Source organism: Hippichthys cyanospilos, chromosome 1 (assembly GCF_059441005.1).
Source record: "Hippichthys cyanospilos isolate Australia breed blue-spotted pipefish chromosome 1, RoL_Hcya_1.0, whole genome shotgun sequence".
Lineage (NCBI taxonomy): Eukaryota > Metazoa > Chordata > Actinopteri > Syngnathiformes > Syngnathidae > Hippichthys > Hippichthys cyanospilos.
Genome location: NC_142369.1, coordinates 24,285,301 through 24,301,838, shown reverse-complemented (window position 1 = coordinate 24,301,838; position 16,538 = coordinate 24,285,301). Strand labels below are relative to the sequence as shown.

The window sequence follows — 16,538 nt, the reverse complement described above, 5'->3', positions numbered from 1 at the left end:
TTCACGCTCCGTCATGCGGACCGTGTAAGGTGTAAGACGCATGTGGGTGTACACTCACTGGCCACAACATTAAGTACACCTGCATAGTCAAATAAGTCAGAAGAAGTTGGAGAGCTGTCAAAATTACTTGATTAAATGACAACTAATCGATTATCTAATTAATCCACAACTATTTTCATAGTTGAGTTTTTGTTAAAAGACGTAATGTAATATAAAACTGTCCGAACCCTCTGATTTCAGGCTTTCAACAGTAATTATTCTGATTTGTGCAATCCTTCAAGAAAGTATGCTTGAGTTTCTTTGGTGTGTGATATTTGCAATGATTTGCTTTTGGTTTGGGTAAACCCTGAGATCCAGTAATTAAATGAGTTTCGAAAAGGTTGGTGAATACAACGTCAATTAGCATTGTGTTTTTTTTCACCACTAAACAATACAAGACAATATTTGAACAATATTTGACTAATATAGTCTAATTGGGAAAAATATTTAGTAATCCATTTTTTTATTTGAATAAATGGTAAAATATTCAATTGGACAATAATTTCTAAAAATGTCAACACTGACAGCACCACATGTAACATTCCATTTCTATAGATTAATTTTTTAAAGTAACATAATGACATGTAACTGTACTGATTTAATTTTTTTAAATCTAAGTTTACAATTTAGCGATTCATTGCATCCTAATTTTTGTTTCGATTTTTTGTAACATTAAACAATAGTGAATAAACAACAAGAACTGGTAAGTAAATTAAATGGGTAAAACAAGGGTTATAATGCACTTTAAATGGCAATACAATTTTATCAGATTATTTAATTAATTGATTAACAATTCGACAGAATAATTAATTCTAAAATATTCTTTAGTTCTAGCCCTAATTTGTTGTAAAAGTGAAAAGGGGCAAAATGTTGTCTTCTAACTTGTACTTTTGTGTCTTTTAGTCCTAGAAATATATTTTTTGGAATATGATTTTTTTTCTTGTTGTTATGGGGTGACCAGATTTTTGCTGATAATCAAATTTGCAATGAAAATTCATCAGGGACTATTTATAACAAATTTAATAGCAGGTCAATCTGGTGGCCTGTGTTTTTTTTTTTATTACTTCGGATCAAACCCGCATAATAGTTGAACATAACAACGTGGCTGGCAAAATCAGCCAGGACTCGAGCTACAAGGCTCACAACTGGGACTGTCCTGGCACACGTGGGACCCTCTTTTCCATGTTCATTGTTTTTATTAACACCGTCATAGCAAATTAATTGTGTTTCAAATTTGTTGCGATGTATGCACTGTATGACACAGACGGCTGTCAGATTTTGCTTTTCCATGCATGTTGTTAAAAAGTCACCAGTATGTGTTGATATTCCATGTAGTATCATCTTTGTAATGGAAGCGTGGCCACTGAAAAGTTGAAGCGACAACCCCATGGCTCACGGCTGCAGAAAACAATATTACGTTGCCCTGAAATGACTCCCAACCTTTCTTTTGGCCATTTAGCATTTAGCGACAGACCTCTCTTTGTTCCGTGATGTTATTTTTGAGTTACAGTATATGTGACACTACAGTGTACTGCCCTGCTCTTTATTGGGGCCAGCGTTGCTGACATCATACGCCGAGATGGCGTGCAGCAAGCTGGAGAGAACATCGATAAATTCATTGCGTAATTGACTGTCCTGTGTAGGGTATATTCATTTGTCAACTGCTTTTAATGCATTGTATGTAGGAGGGAGTGCAGGTGGTTTCTTCTTCTATTCGGTGCCAAATTGTCTAGACTAATAAACCCTTGATGAAGTTAAACAAATGAAAGATATACTTCACATGTTTTCTCGACCTTATGACACACACTTTCTGTATTTTTTTTCTAATGCAGCAGATGTGAATTTCGCCATATAAACATGGCTGATTAATATAGTGTTTGTTGGATATGAATTCAGTGGCAAAATGTACCCATTTTTATCCATCTCACGGAGCTGGTAATCTGCCATTTGTTACAGACAATAAAAAGAGGTCTGTTGGCCCACTGTGAAGAACTAAATAATCTACAGTGGAACAACATTCTGAGTTTCCAAATGGTCTGAGTGAGGCTGCACGCTCCCAGTGTAATTCTGAGCGTATCCACGATGCGGGAACTAGAATTTTGGGGCTGACAAGCTCCACTGGTCCTGGTTTGATTTTTGTCAAACAAATAAAAAGAGAGAAATGTGGGGATTAATTTTTTTAACGGACTGACCTATAAGGAAGCAAAATAGCAAGATGAATCCCACAATAGATGATTTTGTTGTCACATAGGAAGACCCATGATCAGGGGTGTAGGCAGAAATGTTTCTGTGGGGTGACCAGGTTGACAAACACCGCAGTAAGGAGTGCCTATCATTCTTCATCACTCTATCCACAGCAAACATGTTTGCAGTTTCCAGTCGGATCATTGTACATTTATTCAGTAAGTATGTAGTTAATTAAAAAAAGAACTTATGGCAGAGTATCTTCTGGTCTAAATATATTGCATCTATGTGAAAATGGAAGAAAAATCACAGAGATCAAAGTTTTCCCCTTGGTAGGGATGTGGCCACAGTGACAAGGGGTGTCCTTGGCCAGTAGCCAAATTGTGATGAACTCTGTATACTGTATATGCAGTACATATGTGTGTGTGTGTGTGTGTGTGTGTGTGTGTGTGTGTATGCCTGCTTGCATGTTTGTGTGTCTGGTGATTTGTTGTGAAAACAGCCTCCATATGGACTCAGCCATTGAGAACATTCTGCACTAATGAAGGCACTCCTCTAATGTTGCTTCATTTTCCGCATTTCGCCTGCATAATTTCTTTCTTTCTTTCTTTCTTTCTTTCTTTCTTTCTTTCTTTCTTTCTTTCTTTTTATTTATTTTTCCTCCAAAATTTACATTCAAAACATTTCTTAGCTCAGTGTCTGTGCGTGTATTCGAGCTACAGGGACTGAAATAGTACTTGACTCGTTCAAGGTGACAAGGGAAGACTGTAGTCAACAAGAAAACAAAAAAAGAAAGTCAACATATAAACACACAAAAGTCAAGCTTTGCCTTTTCCTTTTCTTTTTGCAGGGAGCATTGTTTACCTGGGCATGATGCTGGGAGCATTTTTTTGGGGAGGAATGTCAGACAAAATGGGCCGCAGACAGTGCCTCCTCATTTGCATGTCCACCAATGGCTTCTTCGCCTTCCTGTCGTCTTTTGTCCAGGGATACGGCGTCTTTCTTGTCTGTCGCCTCGCCGCAGGGTTCGGGTAAGACCGCTGAGACTGGAGGTCACTTGAGGGCCAATTTGTTTGCTAAAACGATTTGGGAAGGTCAAGCCAGAGTTGTGTCCATTTCCTGTTTACTTGGCATTCCTTTGTCTCAAGTGTCTCTGTCTGTCTTCATTCTCATTATTACTCCCTTGGCTGACAAAAAGATGGAATTCATTTAATTTAATGATCGCTTAAAGCCTAATTGATTCACTCTGCCTGTGCAGCAAAGGGACTTTAAAACACTTTAAATATATATCAGATGTTTTACCTCGAGACGTTTAATGTCCCTGCTATTGTTATGCGATGTAAATTGTACAATTTTATTGTTACGGAAATGTACTGTGTCTTAATCAAAAAAAGGGGGTTCCAAAATCAATGATAAAATAATAACAATAATAATGACAAAATAAAAGCTGTAATGGAGTGACTTATAAGGATGATTGCTTCATAATCCCAGTGTTATATGTGTTACGTTGTAACTGCTCCTTTGGGAATCACTGCAGTAATTGCATCTGTGGCTTAGATTAATTAAAAACTGTCATTGCAACCTTTAAGTCAAGACAGGTTGTAGAGTGTGTGTTACGTTGTAATCCGAGTAATATTGTGATCGAAGAGCCTTTCAAGCCTCATTCTTTAATTAAGGATCACAAAGGTTTTCACATCAGAAGACTATGGTTGAAAAACATGTAACAGCTCATGCCACTACTCTATGTTATCCAAGTTGAAAATCTCTAACTTTCATTTTTCTGTGCTTCTTGCAGGATAGGAGGTGCAGTGCCCATTGTTTTCTCTTTCTTTGCAGAGGTTTTATCGAGGGAAAAAAGAGGAGAACACCTGAGCTGGCTGTGTATGTTTTGGATGATCGGTGAGATTTACGCATCCGCCATGGCGTGGGCCATTATCCCGCATTATGGTGAGTTTACAAGTTACTGTATATTGCACTTGCTTGATTTAGTCAAATTGAAGATATAAGTACAGAAATAGTGGATGATGCCACTAATTGGTGCTTCCAAACAAAATGTATATGCTTCCACGTTACATTTAAATATATTGATGATAACAAAAATAACACACGAGTGTATTTTAAAAGCGGCTATGGAGCCAATTTTCATGATTTTCCTTCTAATAATAAAAATCACATCAATTCCGACATTAACAGTTATGGCATACTGCCAGAAGGAGCGCTTTTAGGCTTTTTATATGTTCTGTTCTGTCGGTCGGTTGCATGATGCATGCAAGTGTTACCAATCATAAAAATGAATAACAAATTAACAAAAAAAAGGTTATTTCATAATTTATTTTACATGACTGCCAATGAACAAAAAACACATTTTTTATCAATGAAGAAATTAAAAAAAAATCAAGCATGTTTGGGTAATTTCCCGCACTTGTGTGCTTCGGCACCTCGTTTGGGAAACCCTGCCTCAAAGCATCAAGTCGGACTGATAATTCTGTCACAGATACAATCACCAAATAGCACTGTTTTGCTCAAAGGATAAGTACAGAGGTTAAAAAGATTATCATTATTCATGAATGCCTCAGAGCATACACTCCGACAGAGGAAGCATCTGATATCCCCCCATGGTAATGGATAAAATCATGAAAGGAGCTTTCTAATTCATTTTCTCCATTTTTTTTTTTTTTTTAACCTCACGTTCCACCCAGCTCCTCCTGTCCTTGTTTTGTTGGCTCTGTAAAACTCTGTCCTTCCTTTTATTACCGCTTCCTCCGTTCGCTTTCTCTTTCTCTCTCCTCTCTCTCTCTCTACCCCCCTTCTTGACAAACTGTTCTTCTTGATCAAGCATAATTAGGTTTTTCTCCTTGCTTGACCAGGACAAAGCTTGTGCTTGAGGTGATTTATGGCCTGACCATGCTTTGGCCAAACCGTGACGTCAGTGACTGTGATAGCACTTGATTGTGTGGGTGCGTGTGTGTGTATATGTGTGTGTGTGTGTGTTTATCAATAGCATGTGGTGCATTTGATACCTTTACTAAAGACTTATTTGTCTTAATTCACCTCTTAATTCCACTGCCATCACATACAAATTATGAAGACCATCAATGCAGTACAACGCTAGATACAATAACAGCAGGCAAATGTGCCACACATATATTCTAGAGCAGTTCAACGTCAGTATCTAATAGTATGACAAATAAGTTCACTAACATACAACACGCTCACCTGAAATTGGTAGGTTAATATTAAAGGTTTTAATATGTGCAGATTGCTACGAATTTGTTTTGCCAGTTCAAGTTGGCTAGAACAAGTTTTGCCAGGAATAGCAAAGAGCAAACAGAAAATGCTGACGTCATCTAGAGCAAGACAAATTTGGAATCTTGTTGGTTAAACAAACAGTCCAGTTGCTAATTAAATCTAATGTCACCCAGTTAAGATTATGGGCCAAGTTATATTTTGACCAAAAAAAATACCTTAAACATGGCCTAATGCGGCGGTTCGGTGACGCAGTTGTTAGCACGTCTGCCTCACAGTTCAGGGATCCGAGTTGAAATCCACCTCGCTCCGGCCTTCCTGTGTGGAGTTTTTTCCCCAAGCCCGTGTGGATTTTCTCCAGGCACTCTGGTTTCCTCCTACACTGGACAATACAACGGACATACTAAATTGTCATTAGGTGTGATTGAGTGCATGAATGGTTGTTTGTCTCTGTGCGCCCTGCAATTGGCTGGCAACCAGTTCAGGGTGTTCCCTGCCTACTGACCGAAGACAACTGGGATAGGCACCAGCAAGCCTGTGACCCTTGTGAGGATAAGTGGCTATAGAAAATGGATGGCTGGATGGATTTCCTTGGCCCTCTCTCTTTCTCTCTTGCCATCCATCCATGATGCAAACTTGTAAATAAATCAGTGTTTAAGTTGATGCAGCAATCTATCTTAGTAGATTTGGTTGTATTAGGAGTAGTAGTTGTGAAGGAGTGCTAAGATGGTCCACCAGACATAGTCAATTATGTACATAATCCCTGTAATGAGATTTCCTATAGCGCGAGTGAAACACAAACCCTGAGGGAAAAGAAGCTAAGCTCCATTTCTGTAGAAAAGGCAATCAGCGCTGAACAACTCCATCCTTTCTCGATTTCCTCCTATCACTCAGTCTGCGCACGCAGAAGACAGTCAAGAAAAAAAAGCAGTCTGACAAAAGGCTAATTTACTCTGTTGAGTCAATACCTCACGCAACAGCCATTGTTATAAAACCAAATTGTATTCAATAATTAATTCCAACATTTGACCATATCAACAGAATGCGAGAAGAGGTGATTGTACAATATGTAATTCAAAAAAATCACTATGTTTTGCAATTACTTAAAAAAGACGAAAACCCTCCGGGTTAGAAAACTAACAGTGAGTAAGTAGTATATTGCTATTAAAGCAGATTAAATTTTGAGATTAATCCTCAAAAGAAATTCCCTGTCATAAGATCAAACATTAACCCACCCACGCTTCCTGACTGCCACCTACGCCTAGTAATGGATAATGGCACTGCACCCCGTGAAGAAGCATCTCCATGAGGCATGATCTGGAGAGAGACGTGGGAGGTCACGACTGGCACTGCTGCATTATGTTTTTTCCCGCCTTCTTCACACAACTGAAATCAGTGACAGCAAATTTAAATTGTTGTTTCTGTTCTATATTTTTGTCCTCGTTTCTATACAATGTACACATGAAAGTGAAAAAAAAAAAAATCCCTGCCCATCACCTGAAAATGACATCAAATTTGCTCAAGGCTCAGGTAACAACTGATCAGGCCTCAGCTTGAGAATGTCACATGACCAAACAAGAAAATAAGTCAGTTGTGACCAGTCATTACCTTTGCACTGAGCACATTAGATGTCACTTATAGTTGGTAGCAAATAGAAACGTGTTTTTAGACGTATTGGATGTACATGAAAAAATAGTTGTCAAATTAAATGAAAACAAAATATCCATTTGAACAGCTGTGTATCCCTTTAGATATAGTTTTATCCCTCATTTTTCAGACACATTTAATGAAACACATAGGCTTGTTCCTGCACACTTTTAAAAGAATTTCTTATCATTTGTTCACACTTGCTTCCTCACACCCAATTCCAATGAAATGGTTGTAAATACATAACAAAATGATGTGAAATTATTTTTCAAACAATGTCCAATTGAATACATGACAAAGACAACATGTTTAATGTCACACAGGTTAACTTTGTTATATTTTGCATACGTTAGCTAATTTGGAATTCGATGCTTGCAACGGATTCTAAAATAACTTTGACAGGTGGCAAAAATACTGAAAAGTTGAGAGACGCTCATCAAACACCTTGTTTGGTATAAAAGGAGCTTCTTTGAGTTGCTCATCCGTTCACAAGCAAAGATGAGGCTAGCTTCAACTCGTTTGTGAACGAGTGTGTGAGAGAATAGTCTCACAATTCAAGACCGATGTTGCTCAATGTACAAAGTCAGGGAATTTAAGAATTTCGTTATCATCCAATATCATCATAAGTTTCAGCAAATCTGGAGAAATCTCATCATGTGGCCAAAAAGCAACAGATCAACCACACAATCTCAGGAAAAGTTAAGAAAAACAAACAAACAAAAAAAAACAATGTCAGTAAATATATTTGTGAGTGCAACTTCAAACTCTCTTTGAAGCAAAAGCCTTTTATCAACACATACAAATACTGCCAGCTTCTCTGGACTGATGCAAAAGGAAAAGTTTTCTGTGGTCTGACGAGTCCTCATTGCAAATTCTCTTTGGAAATTTTGGACGTTGTATCCTTCAGGCCAAAGAAGAAAAGAACCATCTGGACTGTTATGGACATAAACCCTAAAAGCCAGCATCTTTAATACACTTTACAAAGATTCAACACGACATGTCCTCAGTTTCCAAACTTGTAGTGATCATTGTTCAAAACTTGGTGTAACGCAGCGGTACACATAACCCTCCCAGCTTTTTTTGGAACCTGTTCCATCCATAAAAGTTAATGATTATTTGCTAAAAACAATAACGTTTATGACTTTAAACTAGGAAAATCATGTCTTTGTTGTGAATTCAAATAAATATAGGTTGAACATAATTTGCTAAACGTTGTACTGTCTAATTTGTTTAACAATTTCTTAACACCATTGGAATTGGTTTTGTACTATTTTCAGTATGTTTATTTGTCACTCCAAGTTGTTGTTTACTGTTCAAGACAAAACAAAAAATAACAAAACAATGTATATTCAAACACCAAAATGCTCAAGCAAACTTTATAACCTCATGTCACAGATACACGCCTATGTTACAATATTCCCAGTATATTATCACTTACAAATCCACTGTGTTGTGGAGGCCTGCATGATGAAACATGAAAAGCAGGTAACACTGCTTCAATTCTTTTACAAATCCCTCGTAGTCCTCTTTTACTCCATTCTGAATGCCACAGATGTCATGTGCTCTGTTTTCAGGATGGAGTTTCAGCATGGGCTCAGCATACCAGTTCCACAGTTGGAGAGTGTTTGTGGTCGTCTGTGCTCTGCCTTGCGTGTGTGCTGTGGTGGCACTTACTTTCATGCCCGAAAGCCCCAGATTTTACCTTGAGGTACAAATGGGTTCACCCCCAAATTGGTTACAAACACATGTTCAAGCTTGAAATTGTCGCTGTAATTCTTGCCCACTCTGCATTATGTTGTGTTTGAAAGATTTTCATTCAGCGCAATATTACTGTAGTATGAGTCCAAACTGTTGCTGATGGCACAAATGCGTTTTTCTTTCTCTGACGCGCTGCTTGCTGACAGGTGGGGAAGCACGACGAAGCCTGGATGATCCTCAAACAAATCCATGACACCAACATGAGAGCGCGTGGGCAGCCTGAGAAAGTCTTCAGCGTGAGTTTTATTTCTCGCTGGTGCTGCTCTGCTTTGGTTTCCTGATGCTTGAAAGGAAGCAAAGAGGCTTATTTTCTGCCACAGCTGGAACAGGTTTTAACACATTCTGGCTCTCTCGGAGGGTTCTCATCTGCATGATGACATTTCTCAAAGCTGTTCGGTGTCATTCAGGCTTATTTGCAGGATGGACTGCGTGTTGAGTAGTCAAGGCATCGATGCTATCAGCTTCTGTGGCATCATTTCCATTTGTGAAGAAAATCGGAATTATCCAAGCTTTAATACTTGGCAATATTAAAATGACTGCATGAACAGACATTTACACTTTTATTTAAACTTCCAATTTAGCAAAGGTTATTTGATTAACGAGTTGATTCTTGGTGTCTTGAAGCACCGCCTTGAGCAACTATGATGTCATTCAGTCGACAGCAAGTGGCAAAATGGCTGCCCCTGAGCTAAATAAAATGCGTGGCTTTTAGCTGCATAATTCCACAAATTTAATACTAATCAGAATTTTGCGTTTATACTAGGGGTCGCATAGATCTTACTATTGTGTAGAAAATTTCTGTGTTGAATTCCCTTTTAACTCATTCAATGCCAGCAACGTATTTTCACATTTTTTTCAAGCGTTCTGACAGTCAAACCCAGATACTTAAGTTTCGAGAAATTAATGTCCTTAACGTACTTAAGTATCGATTTTATACATAAATATCTGGGATTTAATTTCCGGACTTTTAAAATAAATGTGAAAATACATAGTGGCATTGAATGAGTTAAATGGATAGATAGCAACATATAGTGGTGAACAACAACAAAATCATTGAATAAAAAAAATGCCACTCATTGATTAAAGAAAATACCGCAACGTTCAATGATGTGCAAAAATTGTTCTGAAACATCAACAATATTTTTTTCATACAATCTTATGTCAACTTATAACCCGATTAAATGAGATAAGACAGAAAAGCCACAGAGGCATAGGGAGACTGCCAAGGACATGTTCCAGCATGCTCACGACCCTCGTGAGGATAAGCGGCTGAGATTGTTATTAATGCATTTTTCAGGTTAACAGGATAAAGATTCCAAAGCAGCTTGATGAATTTGTCGAAATGCAGTCTGAATCCGGGAATCCAGTTTCCAAGGCTGTTTTCCGCATGAAGGCTGAAATCCACGGGGTGTGTTTTTACAGCAGTTTGTTTTCTATACACGATTCTCTCCATATCAGGTTTGTCTTTAAGCTCACTGCAGAAGTCGGTACTTGTTCCCTTTCAGATCTACATAAATCTCATGAAGTGTTTCAACTACCCGATGCGAGAAAATATGATGCGACTCGCCATAGTGTGGTTCACGCTTTCTTTCGGGTGAGTGTTCTAATTTGTGCTTGAGAAGAATCAATCAACTAATAGCAATTGCATTTCTGTCATCTTGAGCTCTCTCCACACTGAGATGGTGCATGTTGACCAAATCAATCACAGTCTTGGGATCAATACTCCTCAGTTGAAACTGAAACAGATAGTAACAAAGGCTGTGGAGGAGTAGGATAAAAACACCTTGGAAATTGGCAGTTTCTGTAAGACAGTAAATCTTATTGTGATTGCAGGTATTATGGTCTGTCTGTCTGGTTTCCCGATGTCATCAAACACCTCCAGGCAGATGAATATGCCTCCAAAGTGCAAATCCACAACAACGAACGCATCGAAGACTTCACTTTCAACTTTACCCTTGAGAACCAAATACACAAAAATGGTCTTTTCATCAATGATCGGTAGGCCGGTGAGATCAGGGATATTGATGGCTTTCCATTGTTTTCTTTTTCTGTCTTTTCTCTTTGTATTCAAATGAAGAGATTAACACAGACAAAGAAGGGAGAATCAGGATCCACACAATAAAAGACTAATTGTTCCCCCCAGATTCATCAATATGAAACTTAAATCCGTCACCTTTGTTGACTCAACCTTTCGTAACTGCCACTTTGACGACATCACATCGGTGGGATCCTATTTCCATAACTGTACTTTCATTGATGCATTCTTCTTTAATACCGGTGAGATGCTTTCTGCAAATCTTCCGGTCTCTTTTCTGAGTGAAATTGTGATTACCAATAACCTTTGATTTATCTATGTGAAGACATCGACGACTCAAAGCTGCTTGATGGCACTGAGGTGGTCAACAGCACGTTCACCCACAACAAGACGGGATGCCAGATGACATTTGATGACGATTACAGCGCCTACTGGGTTTACTTCATCAATTTTTTGGGAACTTTGGCTGTTCTACCTGGGAACATTGTTTCTGCTCTTCTCATGGATAAAACAGGCCGTCTGTCCATGTTAGGTAAGGTCGATACTATAGTTTGGGAAGGGTTCATTTTTCAAACTATGAACATGTATCATGGCGAAAGAGAAGTAGTATTGATTAGAAACCCAAATAGTATTGGCCATCAGAATTACTCACTGTTGCTTTCGGTGGGCCTTGTGTCTTTATGCATCAGGTGGCTCCATGGTGTTGTCGGGCATCAGCTGCTTTTTCTTGTGGTTTGGTACCAGTGAGTCCATGATGATTTTCATGCTGTGCCTTTACAACGGTCTGAGTATCTCTGCCTGGAACTCCCTGGACGTGGTCACAACTGAATCTTTTCCGACTGCTAGGAGGTAAGGGTACACGTATTACATGATATTTACCATTTAAAATGGACTCCAATTCTTTTTTTTTTTCTTCTCCCAAAACCTCTCTGCAGAGGAACAGGCTTTGGATTCTGCAACGCCCTGTGTAAGATGGCTGCGGTCTTAGGCAACCTGATTTTCGGTTCTCTGGTCGGCATCACAAAGGCCATCCCCATCCTGATGGCATCGTCAGTTCTAGTGGGGGGAGGTCTGGTCGGCCTCCGGTTGCCTGATACCAGGGCAAATGTCCTCATGTAACACCAGCTTCATCATTTAGTACAACTGAAACAAAACATGGAGCTTAAGGGGGCTAAAACATCATAGAGGAAGAAGTGCAAGTGGCTTGAATCATACGGTACATGTTGACACACCCATGTTCAAATTCTATATTTTTGTTGTATCAAAAATAGGCTCAAAAGACATCCTTTCAAAACTCTTTTGACCATTGATGTGACCTACGACCTGTACAGCTCCATTAAAATAGGGATCTATCTCAGAGGACGGAACTAAAAATGAACAGCCGATATCCTGCGATTGCACTTGGTGAGAGTCGACACTTCTGATTTATCTCAAATCAACTTCACCTTTTCTAGTAGGCTTTTTTTTCTGACAACACAACGATAGGGCTCTAAAAAGATTCCACAGCATTTTTCAACACTATTAAATGCACGCAACACAGTGAAGTAAGACCTAAACAAATGGAGCGAATATGGCACAACAGTGACATTGCTAAGAACAGGACGTCTACCCAAAACGGATTAAAAAAAAAAAATCATCAACTGGAATTGGAAACTCAATTAAGGTGGATGGAATTATGAAAAGTTTCAAAAAGTCAGTGTTGGTTTTAGCTTCTGGATTGTGCAAAAAAAAAAGAAAAAACATGGCAGGAAAAGAACTGGAGTAGCTTAACTTTATGCTGACTTCCAGCATGTGTGATAAACAGCCATATCCCCTGTCGTAAGAGGGCCTGTGCAGCCACATAATTTTATTTGTGCATTTGTACCCAGATTTTTGTTGTTGTTCAAATTATAGTTCACATCAATTGTGTAAAAACGTTTTAAAAAGATTGACAATGGTCTAATTTTTCAAATCACAATAATTTCCACTGTATCTTAACTGTTTTAATCATATCCAGCTTATACAGCTAAGAAATCAATGCGGCAATTTAAGCATACCAGCCAGCAGCACAAGACTCCTCACAAGTTAATTAGCAATCTTGTGCATGTTTTATGCGAACATTTTGCAAAATAAGGCTAATATTTGTACACTTCCTGCTAAAACTTCTGTTTAATTTTGTCCAAGGAGGCATCCTATCTTCTAGAGTGTTACCACATCGCTTAAGCTCAAGGCTTTTAATATTAATAGTCTTATTAAGAGAAGCCAGATGGGGAGAAAAGTGCAAAACAAGCTGTAATGAGCTCAGCCAACCTGCTGGGTGATAACGGAGGGAATAGATGATCAGACAGAGCGGACACACAAACCAGCCGGCAGCTGGTTTTCCCGAAAACAACCCAACATGTTGCAGATGGTCAGGCCGAGTGCAGACAGGTGCGATGTAAAAATACATGAAAGCTCACACATAGACATCCGATTGACTTGGACTGGACCCAACATTTGCATGGGCTATCTGAAACTACTTCAAAGTAAATGTAGGATACCCAGCCCTTTACATTACTTGCTATCGTACAACAAAAATATGGCTAAAAAATATGGCTACAAATATTCTTAAAAATGTATTTTTTGTCCTACCAATAATCTTGCCCTTTTCAACTGGCAATTTCATTTCTGTCTGTGTCATAAATTGAAACCATGTCTTGTCTCATGAACACGTAAAAAAAAAAAAATCCATTACTGTTAAAATATAAAGCTCTTTGCTCTTCCTCAAATTCACGTGGCTTTATGTAGTTTGCTTGTGGCAGTACCTTGCGATTAGAACAAGAAGAAATGCTTAATGCCTTTATACACGTGCCTCTCCTAAGTCTACCTATAGTCATGCTATCTTGACATATATATATATATATATATATATATATATATATATATATATATATATATATATATATATATATATATATATATATATATATATATATATAAAAAACTACAGTCTACTGTTTGAGATACGAGATTAACAGACTCTTAATATTAATAGTCTTATTAAGAGACACACCAGATTAACACAGTATCTTCATATTTTTATTGAAAAGCGTCTGTTTAAATGAACATAACTGACATAATTTTGTAATATTAACTATGTGCAATATACCATTATAATAATGCAAAGGCAAATGAAAAGAAACAAAAATAAAGAAAGCAAACAATAAAACATGGATAAAAACTTACAGGCAAATTAATACATTTATTTGTCATTATTATTGTTATTGTTATTATTATTATTATTATTATTATTGTACAGAAATATTTCAAAATAAGAAATTTTATTCAGTTTACATTTGGAAAATCACATCCGATTATTATAAATTATGCAACCCAGCATGGAGCAGCAGGCTGTTTGATAATCTACAAAAAAGGTTCATTATCAAACTGTAAATTCATCCACTTTTTATACTTTGAAAAAAAATACTAAGACAAACTCTGCTCTGATTTACCACCAAATAGTTTAAGAAGTATTAAAAATAGAAAACTCATGACACCCAATCGTTACATAAAAGCACTCAAATGTTATAAAAGCAATGTTTCTTCCTTTATGGCGCCAGTGCTTTTGTTTGAAAAAAGAACTGGAGTGTTGATAAACCAGGTGGGTTAATACCATGAATAGTTGCTGATCAACCTGTTGGAGAGAAATACATTTTTATTTTATTGAGAGTATTTATTAAATGTACTGTATCTACGTGTGAGTGTGTGCACACGTGTGACTGTGTAAGCGTGCATGTGTGTGTATATCATCTCCGTGTATAACTGTGTGCATTCCAGAGTGTAAATAATGTACATAATCAAAGATGATATTCGTGAAGGTGAGGGATTAATGTGTACGAGCAATTTTGATTGTGTTGTGTGCCAGCTGCTATGTCCATGATGTGGATCATTGTGAATCCTTGGCTTCAATTCCCTATACAGCTGCCACTCTCTCCCACTCCCTGTTTGCGTGTGTGTACTTGCATGTAAAGATCTATTGTGTGCTATTTTTGGTTTTGTTTGAACTCTTTCACCAGAAAACGATGGCAATATTCTGATATCTGTTGAAGAAAAATGTGAATGTATCACTCATGTAAGTTCCGCCCATCCGTTTCATGAAGGCAATCAGATGTATGTGGACAATAATGTTGTGCGTATCATTGTGACTTTTGGGCCTGCCTGTCATTGCTGCAAGTAGCTGTTCGGAGGGCCAGGTATGAAAATAAATCAAGTGAAAAGGGTGGAATTGCAGTCTATGTTGCTTTTGAAAATATAAACAATAAAAATTATGTTCTCTTGCCAATGATACATTGCATTTTTTTTCACAAGTATTATGTAGAACAACATAACTATTTTATTTATTTATTTACTGACTGATCTATTATGAAACCCACTAAGAATATGCTTCGAATGCAGGGGGGCATTTGTATTTGACTTTAATGGTCTCTTGCATATAGTTGTGTTATATAAACAAATGGCATCTAAAAGACTATCCAGACATGTTAAATTATATAAATATGAGATTGTCGTTCTATTACTCTAGCACGACCAATGGCTCAAAGCATTCCCACAAGCACTACACGCGCAGACTCACACACGTCACACAACTGACTAGAGCCACATGAAACGTTTCTCTTTGTCTTTTCTCTTTCATCTCTAATGATATCACAACCGACAATCACCAGGCCACATTCAGAGCCAGCCAGAGATTTTGCAATATTTATTGGCCATATTGTGGGCGTGTTTAACTTGATTTCAAAATAAGATTCATTCACGTCCCTGCTGGCAGTGCATTGTGACAAAATTTCCATCATTACCATTATATTTAATAAAGGCTGCCACCTACTGGCTTCATTGAGTAGTGTGGAGATTAATGGACGGATTTAAACGTCTAAAATTAAAACGGTGAAATTTTAAAATGAACTCTTAAAAACTGAAGGAATCAATCACTTTGATTTACACATTCACGAAACTGTTACATTCAATCAAATGTATAAACTTGTTGTCATTATAAATTAATTTAATTAATAATTACGTCCGTCATTTTTTTCATGTAGTTATCAAGGTATTTACCACTTATCTTCCATAAGACATTTCAAATTTCCTATCGACAAAGGACATACTTAAATTTGAGATGGCAAAGTATTCTGAGGGTAATTGGCTAGAGACAATCGATGGATGTAAAAATAATGAAGAAAAAAAAATCTGGTAATATTTGAGATAGTGATTGAACGTCACTTTTCAAAGAAAGTAAACGAATAAAGACTCTGAAATGTATGGTGAAAATAGATACGTATTTGTTATTTGTGTTTTTTTAACATCGTGTTAGGTTTCTCTCCGCAGATGTTGACAAACCTATTTTGTCAGCAGAGCACGTTTATTCAAATCCTGTATAGGAGGTTGATGAAAAATAAATATAAAAAAACATCAATTAGAACTGCCAAAAACGTAGTGAAGTACACTGAAATATACTTTAGTGTTTTTTTTGTTTTGTTTCTGCACTTTCCACCACTGTTTCCACACGGTTTTAGGCATCCGCTCTAATCGCCAGTTGAAATGTTTTCCATTTTGTTCATTTATTTTTCCTCATAATTTGAATGCGATACATTTCCACTTATTGGCCAGCAGGGGA

The 16,538-nt window shown here is 37.5% G+C and overlaps 1 protein-coding gene across 1 annotated transcript in view; it reads left to right on the top strand.

The window, feature by feature from the left end:
* sv2ca (synaptic vesicle glycoprotein 2Ca) overlaps positions 1-13,798 on the top strand; it is a 29,874-nt gene extending 16,076 nt beyond the window's left edge. Inside the window, exons 3-13 of the mRNA XM_088425014.1 lie at positions 3,074-3,254; positions 4,019-4,170; positions 8,691-8,824; positions 9,021-9,110; positions 10,172-10,282; positions 10,380-10,468; positions 10,708-10,872; positions 11,018-11,151; positions 11,235-11,441; positions 11,599-11,758; positions 11,845-13,798. Coding sequence (XP_088281140.1) covers positions 3,074-3,254; positions 4,019-4,170; positions 8,691-8,824; positions 9,021-9,110; positions 10,172-10,282; positions 10,380-10,468; positions 10,708-10,872; positions 11,018-11,151; positions 11,235-11,441; positions 11,599-11,758; positions 11,845-12,028 — 1,607 coding nt within the window. The 3' untranslated portion in view covers positions 12,029-13,798. The remainder of the gene's footprint in view (positions 1-3,073; positions 3,255-4,018; positions 4,171-8,690; positions 8,825-9,020; positions 9,111-10,171; positions 10,283-10,379; positions 10,469-10,707; positions 10,873-11,017; positions 11,152-11,234; positions 11,442-11,598; positions 11,759-11,844) is intronic.
* The last annotated feature ends 2,740 nt before the right edge of the window (positions 13,799-16,538 follow it).